Raw genomic sequence first — 20,611 nt, 5'->3', positions numbered from 1 at the left:
GCTGCCGCCTGCTGTTGGCACCCGGAACTGCAGCTGGGGGCGGCGCATGCGCAGTGCTGCTGATTTCCCGCGCTCGCTGCTGCCCTCCTGTGGACAATTCCCGAACCACAACTCCAGGGGATGAGCGGGTAAAGAGGGAAAATCCCTGATTTGAAAGGAAAAAGAGTTTCCTGAGTGAAACATCAGGGTTTTTTCCATCAATAAATGGGTGGTGCTGCCTCTGTCCCCATTTCTCCATTTTATTTTTCATCTTTCTTCATTCTGTTTTCTTTTTTTTTTTTTTTCTCCCAATGCTTCCTCTGAAGTGTTACCACAAATCAGGAACTTTGGAACTGACCCCAGACTGATCGTTCATCCTTTTTTAATTGCACTGAGCAGCCCCCACCAGCTCCCTCAGCCCTTCATGGTGCTCCACACATTTCCGCAGCTCCATCCCTTCCCTGGACATGCTCCAGCCCCTCCAGGTTCTTTCTGAGGGACTACAGTGAACAAGGAAAAAGGGAGGAACATTTCTCCAGCACCTCTTCGTAGATCAAGCTTTGAAAAATAAAGCTGTAATGAAAATTCCAGGAACTGCTTTATTTTAGGAAATGAGTCACCCTGCAGGAGAGGCGTTTAAAGAGCTGGTAGCAGATACACCAGGTGAGTCAGCAGCAAATTTTGGTTAACTTTTGATTCACCATGCAAGCAAGGATCAAATTTATGATAAACATTTGATGCACCAGGTGAGCAAGGATTAAGGTTTTGATACATTTTGATGCACCAGGTGAATAAGCAGCAATTTGATGCTACATCAGGCAAGGCAGCCAAGGAGCGCTAGGAGGTGGCCCTGACATTGCCACTCCCAAACCCCTCTATCGGGAGGTGCCCAAATGGCCCCAGGCGCTGCCCAATCTCTGCTGTCTGTGCTGTCCCGCACTGTCCTGGATATTCCAGCCCCCTCATGCTGGGCCTGCTGCCCTGTCATTGCTCCCTCTTGATGGGGCATTTCCTGGATCGACGCCTTGGTACATTGACCACGGAGGCCGCAATGACAATAATGACCAAAGTGGCCAAAATGACCCTAGTAAAATTATCAGTCACAGCGATCTCAATGAAGAAAGAGATCATAATGGCCGTAATGTACTCGGTAGTCTTGGTGACCTCTGTTTCTCTGGGGGTCCTGGTGGCCTTCGTCCTGGTGGCTTTCCACAGCGATTTCCAAGAACACAGTGACCTTGCTGGCCTCGTGGCTTAGAGGGTTCCAATGGCCACTGCCATGGCCACGGTAGCCAGGAGAAGCCCCCCAAGGTGGGGGGAGTTCCTGGGGAGGCTCCCACCTGTGGGGACAAAGAGAGGGGTCAGGGGGATCATGGGATGAGAGGGTCAGGGGGGCATCAGGAGGGCCATGGCGGGAGGGACAGAGATGGTGGGGGGCCCTGAGAGTGTAGTGTCAGAGGGGGCCATAACAAGGCCCATTTCCCCTGTACTCAGCCATGTCCGCCATGGCCATGGCCATTGCCAGCAGTGCCAGGGTGTGAGCCGGGGGGGCATGGAGAAGAGAGGCCACAGGCACCAGCGTGGGACACTGCGGGAAATTGAGGGGACACAAAATACAGACTGTATGACACAAGGAGGACACTGGGGATGCTGAGGGAACACTAATGGGACAGAGAGAGGGGACTCTGTGGGACATGGGGTGGCTTCCTTGGTGAGTGGCTGGGGAGGGACGGTGGGATCAGCCCAGGGAGAATGGAGGGCAGCCCTGGCCAGGAGACCCCTGCACATTTTTTGAAACCTGATTCCAAATCCTGGGGTCACTCCTGGATGGCCCAGTGCCCCCCAGACCCCCCAGCTCCGAATCCCACTCCCACAGTCCTATATCCCTCCTCAAGGTGTCTTGTCAGCCTCCCTGCAGGACCCTGACTCACATCCTGGGGTCACTTCCTGATGCTCTCCCCAGTAACCCCAGTGACCCCACAGACTCCCAGTTCCACTCCTATAGCACTGTGTGGCCCCCCCTCCCGGTCTTTCCCAGTGCCTCCATTACCCCAATCCCTCTCCCAATCCCTTGTACCCCTCCCAGTGACCCCATGTGCCCCAGGACCCTGGCCCAAGGTTTAGGGTCCCCAATGGGTCCCACTTGTCCCTGTCCCCTTCTCCCCTTACCTAAAACTCACTCTCAGTCCCTTGACCACCCTGGTGACCCCTGGACCCTGATCCAGTCCCACGTGCCCCCCAAGTGTCTCCCAGTACCCCACTGCCACTCCCATGGTCCTGTGTCTCCCATCACTGGCCCATGGACAGCCCCAGGGACCCCAGTCCCTGTCCTGTGACACCCCCAGGGCCACACCAGACCCCAATCCCTCAGTCCCATGTTCCTCCCCAAGGGTCCCCAGTCCTTGACACCAAATCCAGCCGGAGTGAAGCTCCCTGATGGAACCGGAGGTATCAGAAAGCCAGAATTATTTCCCAGCTTGGACTCACAGGGGAGCTCTCCTGGTCCTGCAGGTCAGGGAGGACCTTACCATGGAGTATGTATCCATCATAATTATAAATATACCTGAAATTGTGTCCTTTATCTAATATAGAAACCAGCATTTTTCCCGTAAATAATCTGCATGGCTCTGCCTCTTCTAAGAAAGAATTTTTATTGTGCTGGAGAATAATAAAAAAGGGGTTTTCTCAGTGTGGTTTTCACTGAGTGCTGCAATATCCCAGATCACCTTGCCTCAAAATTTTGCTTTGGGCAGGCGCTGCTCCTTCTGTGTTACAGAACTTGCCAAAAAACCACTCAGTGGAGTTCCCTTTATCTGTTTCTCCACAGGTTCCAGCAACCTTTGCCCTGCTATGTCCACACTTCTGCATCCTTTTTTGGTTTTTGTCCGTTCATCTTTGAGCTCTATCCAGCACCATTAAGGCATCTAAAACTTTCTATTCTCTCTCCACGACCCCAATCCCACCATCCCATGTCCCCCCTTGCCCCCAGTCCCACTCCCCACTGCTCACTGAGTTGCAGTCACACCTCAGATACCAGTTGGGGTCCTTTATCAGATGACATCAGCAGAGGATCAGCAATGGGACATCACGCCATGATCAATATGATCAAGTGAAGTCAAATTTATTACAAGAACAAACTGTATTTATGCTTTGTTCTACTGTTCACGCACCTCAAGCTAATCCATGATTGGTTCAGCCAATCTGTGCACGCGTCTCAAGCCTTCAGCTGATTGGTTAGTCTTCTTTCTTCATGCATCTCACTGTGGTTTATTGTTTTGCCTTCAGGCAGTCTGCTGTGGTTTTTTGCTCCGTCTTCTTAGCGCGCCTCACATCCTGGACTTGTTTTTCTCCTGAGGAGGCTCTTCCTGTTTTTGGGCTATCGGAGACACTGTGAAGTTCTACTCAGACCCCTTAAAGGCTGGATTGGGCACAGTGTCCATTTTCCTGCAACAATCCCTCAACAGACATCCCTTTAGGCACCTTCAGCCTGGGGATGATCTCTTGGGGGAATGCCTGGGTGACTGAGCTGAGCTGAGCTGCCCAAAGAAGTGGCTGTAATACAATATGGGGCACACCAGCTTGGGGATTGACAAATCCCTGTGGGAAATAGACTTGCATTAAAACTGCATGAGAGGTTCCTTTGAATTCCAAACCATCACCTCCAGGCATCACTGAAAGAGGAAACACTCCTGGAGATTACTGGCAAATGGATTTTCTGAGCTACCACACCAACATGGGCTCAGGTATCTCCTGGTGTTGGTGCATCCCTTTTTTGGACGTCCAAAACTTCTCCTGCCACAACAATGAGGCCAGGAAAGTCACCCAGACACTGCCCCAAGAAATCATCCCCAAGTTCAAGGTGCCTACAGGGATGTCATCTGATAGGGAACCCCAATTGGTGTCTGAGGTGTGACAGCAACTCAGTGAGCAGTGGGAAGTGGGACTGGGAAGAACTGGAGGAACATGGGACTGTGGGATTGGGGTCATGGAGGCTGAGCAATAAGAGAGAGAAAAGAAAGTTTCAGTTCTCCTGAAAGTGCTGCATAGGGCGTAAAGAAGAAGTAGCAAAAAAAAAAAAAACTGATGTAGAAGTGTGTACACAGATGAGCAAAGGAACCTCATCTTATAATGGGAGAATGTTATAATGTGGAGAAAGAGATAAAGGGCACTACAATGAAAGGTTTTTGACAAATTCTGTAACACAGAAGGAGCAACAGTGCCTGCCGAAAATTAAAGATCAAGATGAGATCATCTGGCATATTGGGGCACTCAGTGAAAACCACACTGAGAAAACTCATTTTTAGGACTCTCCAGGACCATAAAAGGAATTCAAGAAAGAGGTGGAGCCATGCAAATTATTGCTAGGAAAGTTGCTGTTTCTGTACTAGGTGAGGGACACATTATAACGAACATTTGCAATTGTGGTGGATGAAGACCCTGTGGCAAAGTCCCCCGTGACCTGCAGGACCAGCAGAGATCCACTGTGAGTCTGAGCTGATCAAGAATTCCAGCTTTTTGATACCTGCAATTCCATCGGGGAGTTCACTCCGGCTGATTTTGGTATCAGGGCTGAGGGGACACCTGGGGACACTTGGGGGGGACGTGGGACTGAGCAATTGGGATTGCGCACATGGGGGGACACTGGGGAGTCACAGGTCTGGGATTGGGGTAATGGGGGGCTCTGGGGGAAAATGAGGGGGGACACAGGATGGTGGGAGAGGGATTGGGGTCATGGGGGGAGCTGGGAGACACTGTGTGGGCAGGGAGTGATGCCTGGATTTGGGTTGATGTTCTCGGGTGACACTGAAGAAATTGGGGAATGGGAGTGGGATTGGGGTCTGGGGACCAGCCGAGGGGGACACTGGGGGTCTCAGGGAGTGACCCCACGATTTGGGTCCTGCTGGGGCTGAGGGGACTTGTAGTCATGGGAGTAGGATTGGGCTTCTGGGGGGCCAGGAGGACATGGTACTGTGGGATTGGAATGAGTGTCCCTGGGTCTGGGGGACATTGGGGAGGCATAAGTAACCACGGGATTGGGGATCAGGAACCCCAGACATGCCCAGGGGTCTGCTGGCCAGCAGTGTCTCCCTTCCCCCTGGGTTGACCCCACTTCCCTCCCCAGTCCCTCACTAAGGAACCCTCCCTTTGTCTCCTCTGTGTCCCCTCTGTGTCCCCCAGTGTTCCACCCTGGTCCCTGTGGCCTCTCCACTCTATGGCTGTCCTGGCTCAGACCCTGGCACTGCTGGCAATGGCCATGGCCACCACAGCTGTTGAGGTGGTGACCCTGGACATGGCCTGGGACTCCTTCGATGACCAGTACAAGGACTGTGTCCCTGCCATGAATGCAAAGTTGCCGGCCCTCAACAGCTCCGAGTTTCAGAAGAACCTTCTCTTTGCCCGGACCTGGACTAAGGCCACAGCGGAGTGGCAGAGTCGGGGGTCCCCTCTGTCCCCTCTGTCATCTCCAGTCCAGGCCATCGCCATCATGGCCTTCACAATGGATGACCTCTACAGAGAGTTCAACGCAGCCGTGCGTAGAGCCGGGCGCTCTCGCCAGGAATACCGGGACAATTTCCACTTCAAAACACTGCATTTCCTGCTGACCCAGGCCTGGACGACACTGAGGGTCATTAGAGGACCACAGTGTCACGTCATATACTGGGGGGTGAGCAGGTACCAGTTCAAGGGAAAGCCCGGTGACATCGTCCGTTTCGGTCAATTCATGTCGGCGTCAGAGAGTGAAACAACAGACAAGATATTTGGGAATGCCACGGTGTTCCAGGTGCACACGTGCAACGGGGTGGGAATCAAGGAATTCTCCAAGTATCCTGACGAGAAGAAGGTGCTGATCTCACCCTTTGAGAGCTTCGAGGTCACTGAAGTCTGGCAGGAAGTAGACAGGACGAGGATTCATCTGCGCACCAAAAATCTCACCAGCAAATACAACTGCGAGTGGGTGAACGGCGACACCACAGGTGACAGCCTGGGGCGATGGGGACACCCACTGTGGCCCATAAGAAGGCACAGGGACAATGACACTCACTGGGAATGGGGGACAGGGACACTGTGTTTGTGGGAATAGGAGCACCCACTGCTGGGAACAAGGACAGGGACACCCAGTGCTGGGGACACTCACAGGGGGTGGGGGGACTGTGACACCCAGTGCTGGGGAGTCCCACTGTGGACAGGGGACACCCGTGACAGGGGCACAGGGGGTGGGGACACTCACTGAGAGTTTGAGGACAGGAACACCCCGTGCTGGGGACACCAAGTTTGGGGACACCCATTGTGGACACAGGGACAGGAACACCCATGACAGGGCACCAGGATGGGGATCCCCACATCTAGGAGGGGACAGGGAAACCCCAGCCAGGAGACAACAGGGAGAGAAACAGAGACAGGGATGTCCCCATTCCGATCCTGTGCCTCCCCCAAAGGGGATGAAGATGTCGAGATGGCTGCCACACACACCCAAGGACAAAAGACAGTCCTAAACTTACTGTTAGTTTTTGCTAGGTACTTAACTAAACTGAATAATGATGAAAAAGCAAGTCTATGTCACTCTAAAGACAGGGGGAGGAAAATACAGAGGGATTACAGAACCAGAAATTAAACAGTGAACATGACAGATAAAGAAAACACACTAAACACCCTGACACCCCCTGTCACCACCCACAGCATCCCCTGACTTCCCTTACCCCTGTCATCCCTAAGCCCACCATGACTCCCCTGACCTCCTTGGTGCCGGTAGCTTGTCACCTGTCACCTCATGGCCCCCATCTCTCCTGTCACCCCTAATCCCTCATTATGGTCCTCCCCCACCCCCTCACTCCCCCATGATCCCCCTGATGTCCCTCTCTTTGTTCCCCAGGTGGCAGCATGCCCAGGGCTCCCTTCAACTTTGGAGGACTCATCCTGGCTACCACAGCCTTGGCAGTGGCCACCGGGATTCTCTGAGCCTTGAGACCACCACGGCCTCCAAGGACACTGTGGCCACCACGATCACCAACACCACCATGACCCCTAGAGAAACAAGACCACCAAGGCTACCAAGGCCACCACTGCCACTCTGGCCACCTTGGCAGCTGTTGCTGCCATGAGGTCACTGTGGCCACCATTGTCACCATGGCACTGAGGCCACCACAGACACTCTGGCCACCATGTTTTGTTTTAGGGGGGTTGGCGGTTGTGTCTAATCCATCTCCTTCTTATGGTGTGTTAGGGTTGGTTGTAGCGGCTGTTGCAGGGTGGGGTTAATTAGTGAATTTGGGGGTTTCTTTGGTATCTTTGGTGCTTGTTATGGTTTATTGAGGGGGGATGTTTGTTGTGTTGGTTAATTCAGTGTTGTTATCCTGAAGTTTGAGCTGGTTGTGGGGTTGTTGGTTTCAGTTTTTGGATAGGTTTGGTTGTTGTGGTGGGGCTTGCTATTGGGGATGTGTTGGGACTATTAGTGGACAAAGGGACGGTGAATAATGGGAGTCTGTTGTGTATTTGGTTGGATTTTAGTGGGGTGGCTCTGTTTATTCAGAGGGGTGGGATTGTTTTTAATTGGGGGGTGAGGGTTGTTGTTGACTTTGTTTGTGGTGCTGGGAGCTTGTGTGTGGGTTATCTCGAGGGGCAATTGGGCTGTTTAGCGGAGGGGTCAGGATGTAGTTTGGCTTAAAATGCCAGCTTTGGGAATTGGAGATGAAGGTTTGAGTCCTTTTTCCTGAAGTAGTGGGGTAACATTAGGGTTACTCTAGGAAGGGGTTTATTCTTCAATCTTTGGCTTACAAGACCAATGTTTTTATAAATTGTTAGAGTTAATTGGAATGTGAGTAGCTTGTTTTCTAGGGCGGCCACAAGGGGGAATAAAACTAGAAAGATTGTGAAGTAGGTGAATGAGGCTGCTGGCCGATAATGATGAATGGGTGTTCTACTGGTTGGCTGCCCACTCAGGTTAGGATGAGGATGTTAGCAACTATGGTTCAGAAGAGGATTTGTGATAGAGGGTGATAAGTTATTGATCATAGTTTTGATGTGTGAGAGCATCCCCAGGGCTTCCTTCCAACTTGGAGGACTCCTCCTGGCCACCACAGCCCTGGCAGTAGCCACTGGGATCCTCTGAGCCATGAAACCACCACGGGCTCCAAGGTCAATGTGGTCACTGCGGCAACCGTGGCCACTATGATCACCAAGATCACTGTCAACACTGTGGTCACCATGATCACCAAGACCACCATGACCCCTAGAGAAACAAGGCCAAGGCCACCACTGCCACTATGGCCACCTTGGCCACTATTGCCACCATGAGGTCACTGTGGTCATTGTCACTGTGGCACTGCGGCCACCACAGCCACTCTGGCCTCCATGGTCACTATAACCACCAAGGCCACTGTGACCACCATGATCATCTAGAATCCTTTAGCCTCAAGGCTACCACAGCCACCGTGGGTACCAATACCATTTTGCAAAGCAATTCTATTAAAATATTCTATCAAAACAATGCCATTAAACAATTCTGACAAAGCCAGCAAAAAACTGACAATTCTTATGCAGGGCTCAGTGTCACTCCCCACAACAACCCTCATGGGAATGTCTCTTTCTCTCAGCCTCGAGGAGGATCTTTGGGGAGCATCCACTTCCTGAGGGAGAAACCTCACACACATTTCATTTGAAGCAGGAAGAGGGGAGAGGAATCTCTGTCTGAGAGGAGGCAGTCCCCACTGACATCTCTAGCTGGGGTTGACCTGCTGGAGCAGCTGTGGAGCAGGACCTGAGGATGTTGGTGGGTGACCAGTGGAGCTGGCCATGTGGCCTGGGACCAGGAGGGATCCAGGGGATGCAGTAAAGAGTGGGGTCAATACGTCAGGGCGCTCCATCCCAAACTATTGCAGAGCCCCCCGGGGCTGGGATGGGGCGGGGCAGGCGCTCAGCAGCACCAGCAGCTTGTGCTGCCGCCTGCTGTTGGCACCTGGAACTGCAGCTGGAAGCGGCGCATGCACTGTGCCGCTGATTTCCTGCGCTCGCTTCTGCCCTCCGGTGGACAATTCCTGAACCACAACTGCCCGAATCCCAAAATCCCAGAATGGGTGAGGCTGGAAGGACCCAGAGTGGGAGCCTGGGCCCCCCTCCCAGCTCAGGCAATGTCATCCCTGAGCACGGAATTGGGTCCAGAGCAGCCCAGAGTTGGACACAGCACTGGACAAAGCTGGACACAGCATTCTGGATGTACCGCCCTAGACAGGGCAGAGGGGCACAAACACTCTCTCACCTCCTGGCCCCGCACCTCCTGATGCCCCCCTGGATCCTTCCTGGCCCCAGGACATCAAGCCAGTTCCATGGGTCACTCACCAGCACCCTCATGTCCTTCTCCAGAGCTGCTTCAGGAGGTCAACCCCAGCCTGGACTGGAACCTGGGACTGTCCTCAGGGACAGGGCCTGCCCTTCACTCTTGAACCTCCCAGCTTCCAACCTTTAAGGTCTCCCTGAACTGCAGGATCTGACAGGATGCTTTGCCTGGAATGTGGCCAAGGGACAATGCCCCATTTGTGGCTATCAGGGCTGCACTGAGAGGGTTTTTGTTCTAATTTGGGTGCTGAATTGGGCTAAAACCAGCCCAAATCACCAACCACGAATTGACAACTGAAGGTGAAGTGTCAGAGCTGAGCCTGGCCATCCATCATCGACCCTGGGAACATCCAGTCCCCTCTCAGACAAGGATTCCTCTTCCCTATTCCTGCTTGGAATGAAACGTGTGTGAGGTTCCTCCCTCAGGAAGGGGATGCTCCCTAAGGATTTTCCTCGAGGTTGAGAGAAAGAGACACAAGTGTTGTTGTGGGGCGTGACATCAAGCCCTGCTTAAGAATTGTCACTTTTTGCTGGCTTTGTTAGATTTATTTCTTAGAATTCTTTTGATTGAATTTTTAAATACAATTGCATTGCAAAATGGTATTGGTAGCCACGGTGGCTGTGGTAGCCCCGTGGCTGAAGGATTCTAGGTGATCATGGTGGCCACAGTGACCTTGGTGGTTATTGTGACCATGGTGGCCGGAGTGGCTGTGGTGGCCTTCATAGCTTTGGTGGCCTCGTTTCTCTAGGGGTCCTGGTAGTCTTGGTAATCAGGGAGGCCACAGTGATGACAGTGACCTTGGTGCCATGGTGGCCATGCTTGCCACAGTGAAACCAGTGACCTTAAAAGCCAAGGTAAGGGCTTGTGGCTCAGGGGATCTTGGTGGCCACTGCCAGGGCTGTGGTGGCGAGGAGGAGTCCTCTGAGGTGGAAGGTGGCCCTGGGGACACTTCCACCTGAGGGAGAAAGAGAGGGACATCAGGGGGATCATGGAGGGAGTGAGGGGGTCAGGGGGATGACAATGGGGGGCTATGGGTGACAGGAGAGATGAGGGCCATGAGTTGACAGGTGACAGGGTGTTGGAGGGGGCACAAGGGGCTACAGGCACCAGGGAGGTCAGGGGTGTCATGGTGAGCTTAGAGGTAACAGGGGTCAGAGGGAGTCAGGGGGTGCTATGGTGGGTGGCAAGGGGTGACAGGGTTTTCAGGGATTGCCATGAGGGGTTCCAGCCCACCCAAATACATCACACTGGGCCCATCCCCACAGCTCTGCCTTTGGTGGGGAGAGACAGGGTCGGAATGGGGAGATTCCTGGTTGTGTACCTCTCCCTGTCATCCCCTAGCAGGGGTGTCCACGTCCCTGTCCCCTTCCAGATGTGGGGGTCCCCGTCCCTGTGTTGTGATTTTGGCATTCCTGTCCCCGTGCCCACAATGGATGTCCCCATATTTCATGTCCCAGCATGGGGTGTCCTCCCCACAGACACACAGTGAGTGTCGCTGTCCTCCATCCCCAGTGAATCTCATCATTCCCTGTGCCTTATCATGGCTGTCGCCATGCCCACAGTGGATATCCCTATCCCCCAGGCTGTCCCCTGTGATGTCACCTTTCAGCCACTCGCAGTCATAGTTGCTTTTGGTCCCAGTGGGTTCCAGCACAGTAGATCGCATACTCCCGTCCCAGGCAGCTCCAATGACCTCGAAAGTTTCGAATGGAGGGATCAGGAAATCATTTTGACTAGGATAGTAGGACAATCCCTGGATTTCCATGCCGAGGCACGTGCTCGCCAAGAGTATGGTGCCCTTCTCCGTGCACTGGGAGCATGGTCTGCTCACCGACGTCGACATGAATTGACCGAATCAGATGGTGTCGCCCTCCTGTGCAATGAAATGAACCCCCCACACCCGCCCAGGTATCTCTGGAAAATTTTGTCTCTGAGGTCTCTGAGTGCCCTTCAGGGTCACCATAGCGTGGGTCAGGAGGAAATGCACTGTTTTGAAGTCAAAGTTGTTCCGGTATTGCTGGCTGGAGCTTCCAGCTGTGCGCACGGCATTGTTGAACATGCTGTACAGGTCATCCATTGTGTAGGCCACGAGGGCAATGGCCTGGGGTGGGTACAACAGAGGGGACCCAGGGACCCCTGCCTCTGCCACTCGGCTTCTGCCTTAACCCAGACCTGGGCAAACAGTTGATTCTTCTGGAATTCAGAGCTGTTAAGGGCCGGCAACTCTGTGGTCATGGTAGTGCTGCAGTCCTTCTACTGATCATCAAAGGAATTTGGGGCCATGTCCATGGGTACCTCTGTGACACCCAAGGTGGCCATGGACATTGCCAGGAGTGCCAGGGTGTGAGCCAGAGGGACCATGGATGGGAGACGCCACAGGGACCAGTTGGGACACTATGGGACACAGAGGGGACATGGGGGAGACACGGGGAGGGTTCATCCGTGAGGGACTGGCATAGGGAAGTGGGGTCAGCCCAGGAGGAAGGGAGGCACTTCTTGCCAGCAGACCCCTGGGCATGTCTGGGGTCCCTGATCCCAACTTCTGGGTTACTTAGGCCTCCCCAATGCCCCCCAGACCCCCCGGGACCCCAATCCCAATCCTACAGTGCCACGTCCTCCTGCCCCACCAGAAGACCAACTGGACTCCTATGATTTCGAGTCCCTTCAACATCCCCCACAGCCCTGATCCAAATCGTGGGGTCACTCCCTGAGCCCCCTAGTGTCTTCCTTGGCTCGTCCCCAGATCAAAATGTCACTCCCAGACCCCAGTTTATTCAGTGTCACCCCAAGACCTCAACCCAAATCCAGGCATCACCCCCTGCCCCCACAGTGCCTCCCAGTCCCCCCTTCACCCCAATCCCACTCCCACCATCTTGTGTCCTACCCTTACTTACCCCCAGAGCACCCCATGACCCCAATCCCAGTCCTGTGACTCCCCCAGTATCCCCGAAGCACCACAAACCCAATCCCACAGTCCTGTTTCCCCACCCAAGTGTCCCCAGAGGTCCCCCAGCCCCTGATACCAAAATCAGCAAGAGTGAACTCCCTGATGGAAATGGAGGTGTCAGAAAGCCGGATATCTTTACCAGCTCAGAATCACAGCAGATCTCTCCTGGTCCTGCAGGCCACGGGGGAATTTCCCACAGGGAATTTATCCAGCAAAATTATGAATATTCATTAAAATGGGCTGCTTAGCTAATACAGAAACCAGCACATTTCCCATAAATAATCTGCATGGCTCTGCCTCCTTTAGGAAATAATTTTTATTGTGCCAGAGAGTCATAAAAATGGGGTTTCAAGGTGTGGTTTTCCCTGAGCACCCCAATATCTCAGATGACCTTGTCTCAGACTTTCACTTTAGGCTGGCATTGGTCCTTCTGTGTTACAGAACTTGCCATAAATCCCTCACTCCAGTTCCCTTATCGCTTTCTCCACAGGTTTTGCTCTTCTGTGTACACACTTCTACATCCTTTTATGTTTTTTTGCTCATTCATCTTTAAAGCTTATCCAGCACCTTCAGCAGAACTTAAACTTTCTATTCTCCCTCTTATTGCTTACCCTTCATGACGCAAATCCCAATGTCCCACCTTCCCCCAGCTCCCCTCAGTCCCAGTCCCCACTGCTCACTGAGTTGTTGTCACACCTCAGATACTAACAGGCATCCTGGTAGGTACCTTGATCCTGGTGATGATCTCTTGAGGGAGTACCTGGGTGACATCTGTGGCATTGTTGGTGTGGCAGGAGAAGTTCGAGACCCCCATAAACTTTTGCCCCAAATTGGATTTCCTGGCCTCTTGGATGAGAAGAATAGTTGCCTCTACAGCTCACAGGCATCTGTGCCTCTCCTGGCTCATATTGAATTGTTTGTAAAAGCACCACACAGGTCTCTTGAAGTCTCCCCCACCTTTGGAGCCAGGACTCTCAGGGCCTGGTGCTGTTGTTGGTGCACAAAAAGCTCAAAGGGTTTTGTTAAATTCTGGAAATCACATGAGAGATGTTGACCTCAGGGCCATCTTTGAGTTACCAAATGCCTGTCCTTCCTCAGGAGTCCAAATCAAAGATCATTCTGGGACCTCCTTTGTGGGGGAGACTTCAGGGCACCTGTGGGGTGCTTTTCAAAACAACATCAGCCAGGATTGGCCCAGATGAATGTGGGCTGCAACAGCGACTGTGCTCCTCATCCAAGATGTGAGGAAACCCAACTTGTGACAAAATTTTATGGTATATACTCTGCTCACCATGCAAGAAGATGTGGAACAAGGAGCGGAACTCGGTGTCTTACAAAGAGCTCTGGAATTGTGAGAAAAAGAGCAAACATAGAAACTCACTTGCCATCTGCTTTGAGCATTACTTATGCCCATGGAGCCATATGGAAAGAAAGAAATCAATTAACAGCACAGAGATCTCCAATTAAATATAAACAAGAATTATTGTCCCTCCTTGATACCACTCAGCTGCCCAAAGAAGTGGCCGTACTACAATCCAGGGCAAGCCAGCTTGGGGATTGACAAATTCCTGTGGGAAATAGATTTGCATTAAAGCTACACAAGAGGTTCTGTGACAAAGCATCCTGGTGTTAATTCCTGAGAAAGGAATTTCACTGCCAGAGGTGAGGCCTGGATAGAGTTGGGCAGATGGAAAATTGGCTGCTTATCTGAAAGCCCACAATAAAGAGGGAGGCTGGGTGGTTAGGTGGGTGAGAGGTAACTCCCCATAAGCAGTTCTGGCCCTCCCCAACTGATGCTGCAATTTGTAAAGGAGAAAAGTACCAGCAAAGCTCTGGGGAATTGATGTGATGGGGATCAGTCTGTGGCCTCAAATCCTCAGTGTCCCATAGGACAAAACTCTCAGGTCTGTTACAGAGCAATGCTCAATATGTTTTCAAAAGAACCCTGTGAATTCAAAACCATCAACTCCAGGCATCACTGAAAAAGGAAACACTCCCAGGGATTACTGGCTGTGGGAAATGGAAAGATGGAAACTTCCACGCATTCAGGAGGATTTGATCTGCAGCCGTGTAAGGAGCTTGAATTGATGTAAGAATAAAGTACACAGGCATTAAGTAGAAAAGTCCTAAATTTATGTTTCTATAGTTGTGAGTTAGAATATTCCTTAAGTAAGTAAGAAACTGTATTGAGTAAGATGGTGAAGGATCTATAGTACAGAAATATGATTGCATAGAGTAAGTGAAGAGTTTGTGAGTTGTAATAGCAAAGGTGTGCATGTGAGTTAGAATCCCAGTGGGTAAAAATATCTGCAGTGCAGTGGAAATGAGTACAGGTGATAGGTTAGAAAAGCAAAATAAATGTCCTTTAGATTAGAAGGGTATATAGTGTCTTGCAACAAAGAACTTGTGACTACTTTGTGTTATGGCTGACTGCCTGCTCCTCTAAAATCCCATGGTCTCTGAGACTGATGGTTATCTGAGCAATAAATCCTTCTTAGCCCAATGGAAATCCCATCTCTTCATTAAAAGTGGTGGCAATGATAACTGGCAAATGAAATTTCTGAGCTACCATGCCAACATGGGGTCAGGTATCTCCTGGTGTTGGGGGATCCCTTCTTGGGGGGTCCAGAAGTTCTCCTGTCACACCAACAAGGCCAGGGAAGTCACAGAGGTGATCATCCCCAAGAGATCACCTCTAGGCTCAAGATGTCTACTGGGATGTCATCTGGTAGGGGACACCAATTGATATCTGAGGTGTGGCAGCAACTCAGTGAGCAGTGGGGAGTGGGACTGGTGGGCAGTGGGGGCATGTTGGGACAGTGGTAGCAGGATTAGGGTGCTGGGCCAGTGAGAAATAACAGAAAGAATAGAAAGTTTCAGTTCCCCTGAAGGTGCTGGGTAGAGTTTCATGACTGATTGGCAAAAGCAAGAAAATTATGTAAACATGTGGACATGCAGAATAAATGTGGAGGTGACGGGGGGTAACCACCCTCTTTATACTGGGCTTTTAAATAAGCCAATTTTCAATCTGCCCAACTCTATCCAGGCCTCACCTCTGGGGAGGAAATTCCTTTCTCAGGAATTAATACCAGGGTGATTTGTTGCAGAACATCTCTTGCAGGTTTAATGCAAGTCTATTTCCCACAGGGATTTGTCAATTCCCAACCTGGTGTGCCCTGGATTGTAGCACAGCCACTTCTTTGGGCAGCTAGATGGAATCAAGAAGGGACAATATTTGTTCCTTATATTTAATCGGAGATTGGTGTGCTTTTAATTGACTTCTTTCTTCCCATATGGCTCCATGGGCATGAGCAACGCTCAAAGCAGATGACAAGTGAGTTCCAATGTTTGCTCTTTTTCTTGCTGCCAATTCCAGAGCTTTTTGGAACACATTGAGCTCAACCCCTTGTTCCACATCTTCTTGCAGTTGTGGTGAGCAGAATATTTACCACAAACTTTTGCCCAAAATGGATTTCCTGGCATCTTGAATGAGGAGCACAGTCTCTGCCCCGGCCCACAAGCAGCTGTGCCAATCGTGCCTGATTGAGTTGTTTGGAAAAGCACCCCACAGGTCACCTGAAGTGTCAGTTGATAGAAATAAAATGCCCCTGAAGGCACTGGATAGAGCTTAAAGACTGACTGGCAAAAGCATGAAAAGGATGAAAATGGGTGGATACAGAGGGTGAATGCAGCTGGAGCTCGTGAAGAAACAGGTAAAGGGAAATCCAGTGAGGGCTTTTCGGCAACACAAGAGGAGCAGCACCTGCAAAAAGCAAATGTTCCAGGTGAGGTCATCTGGCATATTGGGGTACTCAGTGAAAATGGCCCCCAGAGACCCCATTTTTATGGCCCTCCAGTACCATAAAAGAACTTCCAGAGAAAGGTGGAGCCATGCAAATTATTTCTTAAGAAAATGCTGTTTCTGTATGAGATAAGAAGCTGATTGTAATTAATATTTATAATTGTGGTGGATAAATACCCCATGGTAAAGTCGTCCTTGAGCTGCCGGACCAGGAGAGATCTGCTGTGAGTCCGAGCTGATCAAGAATTCCGGCTTTCTGATACCTCCAGTTCCATCAGGGAGTTCACTCTTGCTGATTTCGGTATCAGGGACTGGGGGGACTCCAGCAAAACCTTGTGGAAGGGACACAGGACTGGGGTTGCAGAGTGGGGCCATGGGGGGCTCCAGCGGAAGGTTGTGGAGACAGGGGTTGATCCCCAGATTTGGGTTGGGGTCCGGGGGTGGCACCAAAATTGTCACAGGACTGGGACCTTTACTGGGGTGTGGCAGAGGGCTGAGGAGGACGCTGGGGTGGGTGAGGGAGTGGCTTTAGGAATTTGGGAGAGGTTCCTGAGTGCTTGGGGGTCAGAAGTGGTGTAAAGATCTGTGGGAGCGGGCTTGAGTTCCTTCGGAGCACTGGGGGGACCTCAGAAGGCTAAACACAGGACTGGGATTCGGACTGGGGTCTGGTGGAGCACTGAGGTGACCCTGGGGATGTCAGAGATGGTTCCCCGGGTTTGGGCTGAGGAACTGCAGAGGGTCTGGAGTGACACTAGGGGGGAAGGGAGATGGGGCTGGGAGTGGGGTTGTGGGGTGTGGGCACAGGGATGACACTGCGGGGCACATAAATGTCAGGTCCAGGGGGTGCATTGTCAGAGTGGGATTGGGGTCATGGGGACACTGCTGGGTGGGCAGGGAGTTACCCAAGAATTTGGATCAAGTTCCTGGGGGTCATTAGGGGGACACCACTTGTAGGGGACATGGGACCTTGGGAGTGGGATTGATGTCTTGGGGTTCTGAGGGACACTGGGTATTCCAGGAATAACCTCAGGATTTGGGATCAGCAGTCCAGGATGTGTCCACGGGTCTTCTGGCCTGAGCTGTCCCTCAGCCCTGCTCCAGGCTGACCCCAGTTCCCCTCCCCAGCCCCTCATAGAGGAACATTTCCCATGTACCCTGGTGCCACCTCAGTGTCCCCTCAGTGTGTCTCTCTTTGTCCCCCAGTTTCCCACAGTGCTCTTGGTGGCCATTTGCTGCCATGGCCCTCCTGGCTCACACCCTGGCACTGCTGGCAACAACCGTGGCCACTGTGGCCATCAAGGTGGTTCCCCTGGATATGGCCCAGGACTCCTTCGATGACCAGTACCGGGGCTGTGGCCCTGCCATGACAAAGGAATTTCCGGCTCTCCAGAGATTTGAGTTTCAGAAGAATCGTCTCTTTGCCATGAGCTGGTTGAAGGCTGGGGCTGAGTGGCGCAAGCGGGGCTCCCATGTGTCCCCTCTGGCAGACCCAGCCCAGGCCGTTGCTGTCATGGCCAACTCAATGAGTGACATTTACAAGGACTTCAATGCAGCCACGCGTGCAGCCGGGCGCTCCCTCCAGGCATACCGGAACAACTTCCACTTCAAAACTCTGCATTTCCTACTGAACCAGGCCCTGGTGACACTGAGGCAGGCTCAGAACTGGCAGTGTTACCGTGTGTTCCGGGGTGTACCTGACATTCGTTTCCAAGCGCGGCAAGGCCAGAGGGTCGGTTTTGGTCACTTCACATCAACGTCGCTGCGTAAAGAGGTTGCTCTGCGATTTGGGAGAGTCACAATTTTTGAAGTGCGCACATGCCATGGTGTGGACATCCAGCAGTTCTCCCTGTATCCAAGGGAGAGAGAGGTGCTGATCCCACCATTCGAGATCTTCAAGGTCACCAAAGTCATCCAGAATGGGCAGCAGACAATGATCAGTCTCGACTCCGCCGGGATTTTCAGCAAATACAACTGCGCGTGGCTGTGAGTTGACACCGCAGGGGACAGCCTGGGGTAATGGGGGTACCCACTGTGGCCACCCATGATAAGGCTCAGGGGACAATGATACTGACTGGGTATGGTGGACAAGGGCCCCCACTGTGTGTCTGGGGAGGACATCCAGTCCTGGTGACATCAAATTTGGGGGCAGCCATTGTGGGCATGAGGGCAAGAACATCCATGACAGGGCACAGGGATGGGGATTCCCACTTCTGGGAAGGGACAAGGACTGGAACACCCCTGCCAGGGGAGGGCAGAGACTGGGCCCCGCACGTACTAACCCTGTCCCTCCCTGCTAAACAGTGCTGTTGGGATGAGCCCTGTGTGCTGGACATAGGTGGGCAACGACCCTGAACAACACTCCCTGAACCCCTGTCACCCCCATGGCACCCCCTATCTACCTCTGACCCCTTTCCTCCCTAAGCCCACCATGACCCTGCTGACCTACCTAGCCTCTCTACCCCCCTACCCACGACATCCTGTCACCTGTCATCTTATGGTCCCCGTCTCTCCTGCCACCCCTAGCCCCCCATTTTGGCCATTCCTGACCCCCTCACTCCCCATATGATCTCCCATTAAATCCCTCTTTGTCCCCCCGGTGGGAACGTCCCCAGGGCACCTTGTCACCAATGAGGATTCTTCCTGGCCATCACACACCTGGCATAGGCCACTGAGATCTTCTGAGCTCTAGGCCACCAAGGTCACTGAGGTCACCATGGTCACTGTGGTGACCACGGCCTCCACGATCACCAAGACTCCCTGTAACAAGGCTACCACAGCCACTGTGACTACTGTGTGCACCAAGGTCATTGTGCAAAGCAATTCTATTAAATAATTCAATCATAGCAATTCCATTAAAGAATTCTGACAAAGCCAGCAAAAAGTGTCAATTCCTAAGCACGGCTCCATGTCACCCCCCACACCAACACTTATGGGCACATCTCTTTCTCTCAGTGTCAAGTAGGACTTTTGAGGAGCATCCCCTTCCCGAGGGAGGAACCAGAAGCACCTTTAATTTCAAGCAGGAATAGGGGAGAAGAATCTCTGTCTGAGAGGGGACTGGACATTCCCAGAGTCCGATGATGGACAGCCATGCCCAGCTCTGGAGGTTTACACTCATTTGTCAATTTGAGATCGGTGATTTGGGCTGGTTTTAGCCCAATTCAGCACCAAAATCAGAACAAGATCCCTCTCAATGCAGCCCCAATGGCCACAAATGGGGCATTGTCCCTTGGCCACATTCCAGGCAGAGCATCCTGTCACATCCTCCAGTTCAGAGGGACCTTAAAGGCTGGAAATTGGAAGGTTCAAGAGGGCAAGGGCAGATCCTGCCCCTGGGTAGGGACAGTCCCCAGTGTCAGTCCTGGCTGGGGCTGACCTGCTGGAGCAGCTGTGGAGAAGGACCTGGGGGTGCTGGTGGGTGACCAGTGGAGCTGGCCATGTGGCCTAAGACCAGGAGGGATCCAGGGGATGTTGGAATGAGTGGGGTCAATACGTTAGGGTTGCTCCATCCCAAACCATTGCAGAGCCCCTGGGGCTGAGATGAAGCTGTGGGCGCTTGGCAGAGCCAGCAGCTCGTGCTGCTGCCTGCTGTTGGCACCCGGAACTGCAGCTGGGGGTGACGCATGTGTAGTGCCACTGATTTCCCATGCTCGCTGCTGCCCTCCGGTGGACAATTCCCAAACTACAACGGCGCAGCGAGTTCCAGGAGATGAGCAAGTAAAGAAGGAAAATCCATGCTTTGAAAGAAAAAAGAGTTTCCTGAGCTAACATCAAGGTTTTTTTCATCAATAAATGGATGGTGTTTCCTCTGTCCTCGATTCTCTATTTTATTTTTCATCCTTCTTCATTCTGTTTGTTTTTATTTGTTTTCTCCCAATGCTTCTTCTGAAGTGTTACCACAAATCAGAAACTTTGGAACAGGCTCCAAACTAATTATTCATCTTTTTACATTGCACTGAGCAGCTCTCACCAGCTTTCTCAGCCCTTCCTGGTGCTCTAGACCCTTCCACGGCTCCATCCCTTCCCTAGACATGCTCCAGCCCCTCCAGGTCCATTCTGAGCATCTGCAGTGAAAAAGGGAAACATTTCCCATTTCAGGAAAAAGGGAGGAACATTTCTCCAGCACCTCTTTGAAGATCAAAGTTTGAAAAATAAAGCTTTAAGTTGCCTCTACCAAAAATTCCAGGGACAGCTTTATTTTAGGTAATGAGGTGACCTGCAGGAAAGGGATTAAAGGACCTGTAGTGGATACAGGCGAGCCAGCAGCAAATTTTGTTAAACTTTTAATACACCAGGCAAGCAAGGATCAAATTTCTGATAAACATTTGATATGCCAGGAGAGCAAGGATCAAGTTTTTGATACATGTTTTATACAGCAGATGAGCAAGTGGCAATTTATTGATGCATCAGGTGAGGCAGCCCCCCTCATGCTGGTCCTGCTGCCCTGGCATTGCTCCCTTGCTGGGCAGCTCTCGGAGGGCCTTCCCCTGGATGGACGCCTTGTTACAGTGACCATGGTGGCCATGGTGGCAATCATGGCCACAGTGGTCAC

At 52.1% G+C, this 20,611-nt stretch overlaps 3 protein-coding genes and 1 long non-coding RNA gene across 5 annotated transcripts in view; 3 read left to right on the top strand and 1 right to left on the bottom strand.

The window, feature by feature from the left end:
* The window catches only part of LOC132078984 (NAD(P)(+)--arginine ADP-ribosyltransferase 2-like), a 348,971-nt gene that overhangs the window by 314,636 nt on the left and 13,724 nt on the right, over positions 1-20,611 (top strand). Inside the window, exon 1 of one of the 2 annotated variants that reach the window (XM_059481401.1) lies at positions 16,284-16,360. The exons of the other annotated variant lie outside the window; for it this stretch is intronic. The gene's annotated coding sequence lies outside the window, so the exon portion shown is untranslated. Of the gene's footprint in view, positions 1-16,283; positions 16,361-20,611 lie in introns of those variants that run through there. 2 annotated transcript variants of the gene reach the window in all.
* Positions 559-3,086, bottom strand: LOC132079234 (uncharacterized). Its single transcript, XR_009419366.1, has 2 exons — positions 2,989-3,086; positions 559-1,319 (listed from the first exon to the last, which is right to left on the bottom strand). It is a non-coding gene; the product is annotated as an uncharacterized LOC132079234 (long non-coding RNA).
* LOC132080693 (erythroblast NAD(P)(+)--arginine ADP-ribosyltransferase-like) lies at positions 4,374-7,437 on the top strand. Its single transcript, XM_059483944.1, has 3 exons — positions 4,374-4,462; positions 5,158-5,954; positions 6,851-7,437. Exons 2-3 carry the CDS (start codon positions 5,192-5,194, stop codon positions 6,934-6,936), a joined length of 849 nt encoding a protein of 282 aa, XP_059339927.1. The 5' UTR covers positions 4,374-4,462; positions 5,158-5,191; the 3' UTR covers positions 6,937-7,437.
* Positions 17,297-18,046, top strand: LOC132077023 (NAD(P)(+)--arginine ADP-ribosyltransferase 2-like). Its single transcript, XM_059478504.1, has one exon. The coding sequence runs from the start codon at positions 17,297-17,299 to the stop codon at positions 18,044-18,046; it is 750 nt and encodes a 249-aa protein (XP_059334487.1).

Source organism: Ammospiza nelsoni, chromosome 1 (genome assembly GCF_027579445.1).
Source record: "Ammospiza nelsoni isolate bAmmNel1 chromosome 1, bAmmNel1.pri, whole genome shotgun sequence".
Taxonomy (NCBI): Eukaryota; Metazoa; Chordata; class Aves; order Passeriformes; family Passerellidae; genus Ammospiza; species Ammospiza nelsoni.
The sequence above is the reverse complement of the archived record's forward strand: the minus strand, read 5'-3'. Positions and strand labels throughout refer to the sequence as shown.

Coding starts and splice junctions, on each gene's coding strand:
- LOC132080693 (XM_059483944.1), top strand. CDS start 5,192: ATGGCTGTCCTGGCTCAGACCCTGGCACTGCTGGCAATGGCCATGGCC. Junction 5,955..6,850: donor GGTGAACGGCGACACCACAG/GTGACAGCCTGG, acceptor TTTGTTCCCCAG/GTGGCAGCATGCCCAGGGCT.
- LOC132077023 (XM_059478504.1), top strand. CDS start 17,297: ATGGCCCTCCTGGCTCACACCCTGGCACTGCTGGCAACAACCGTGGCC.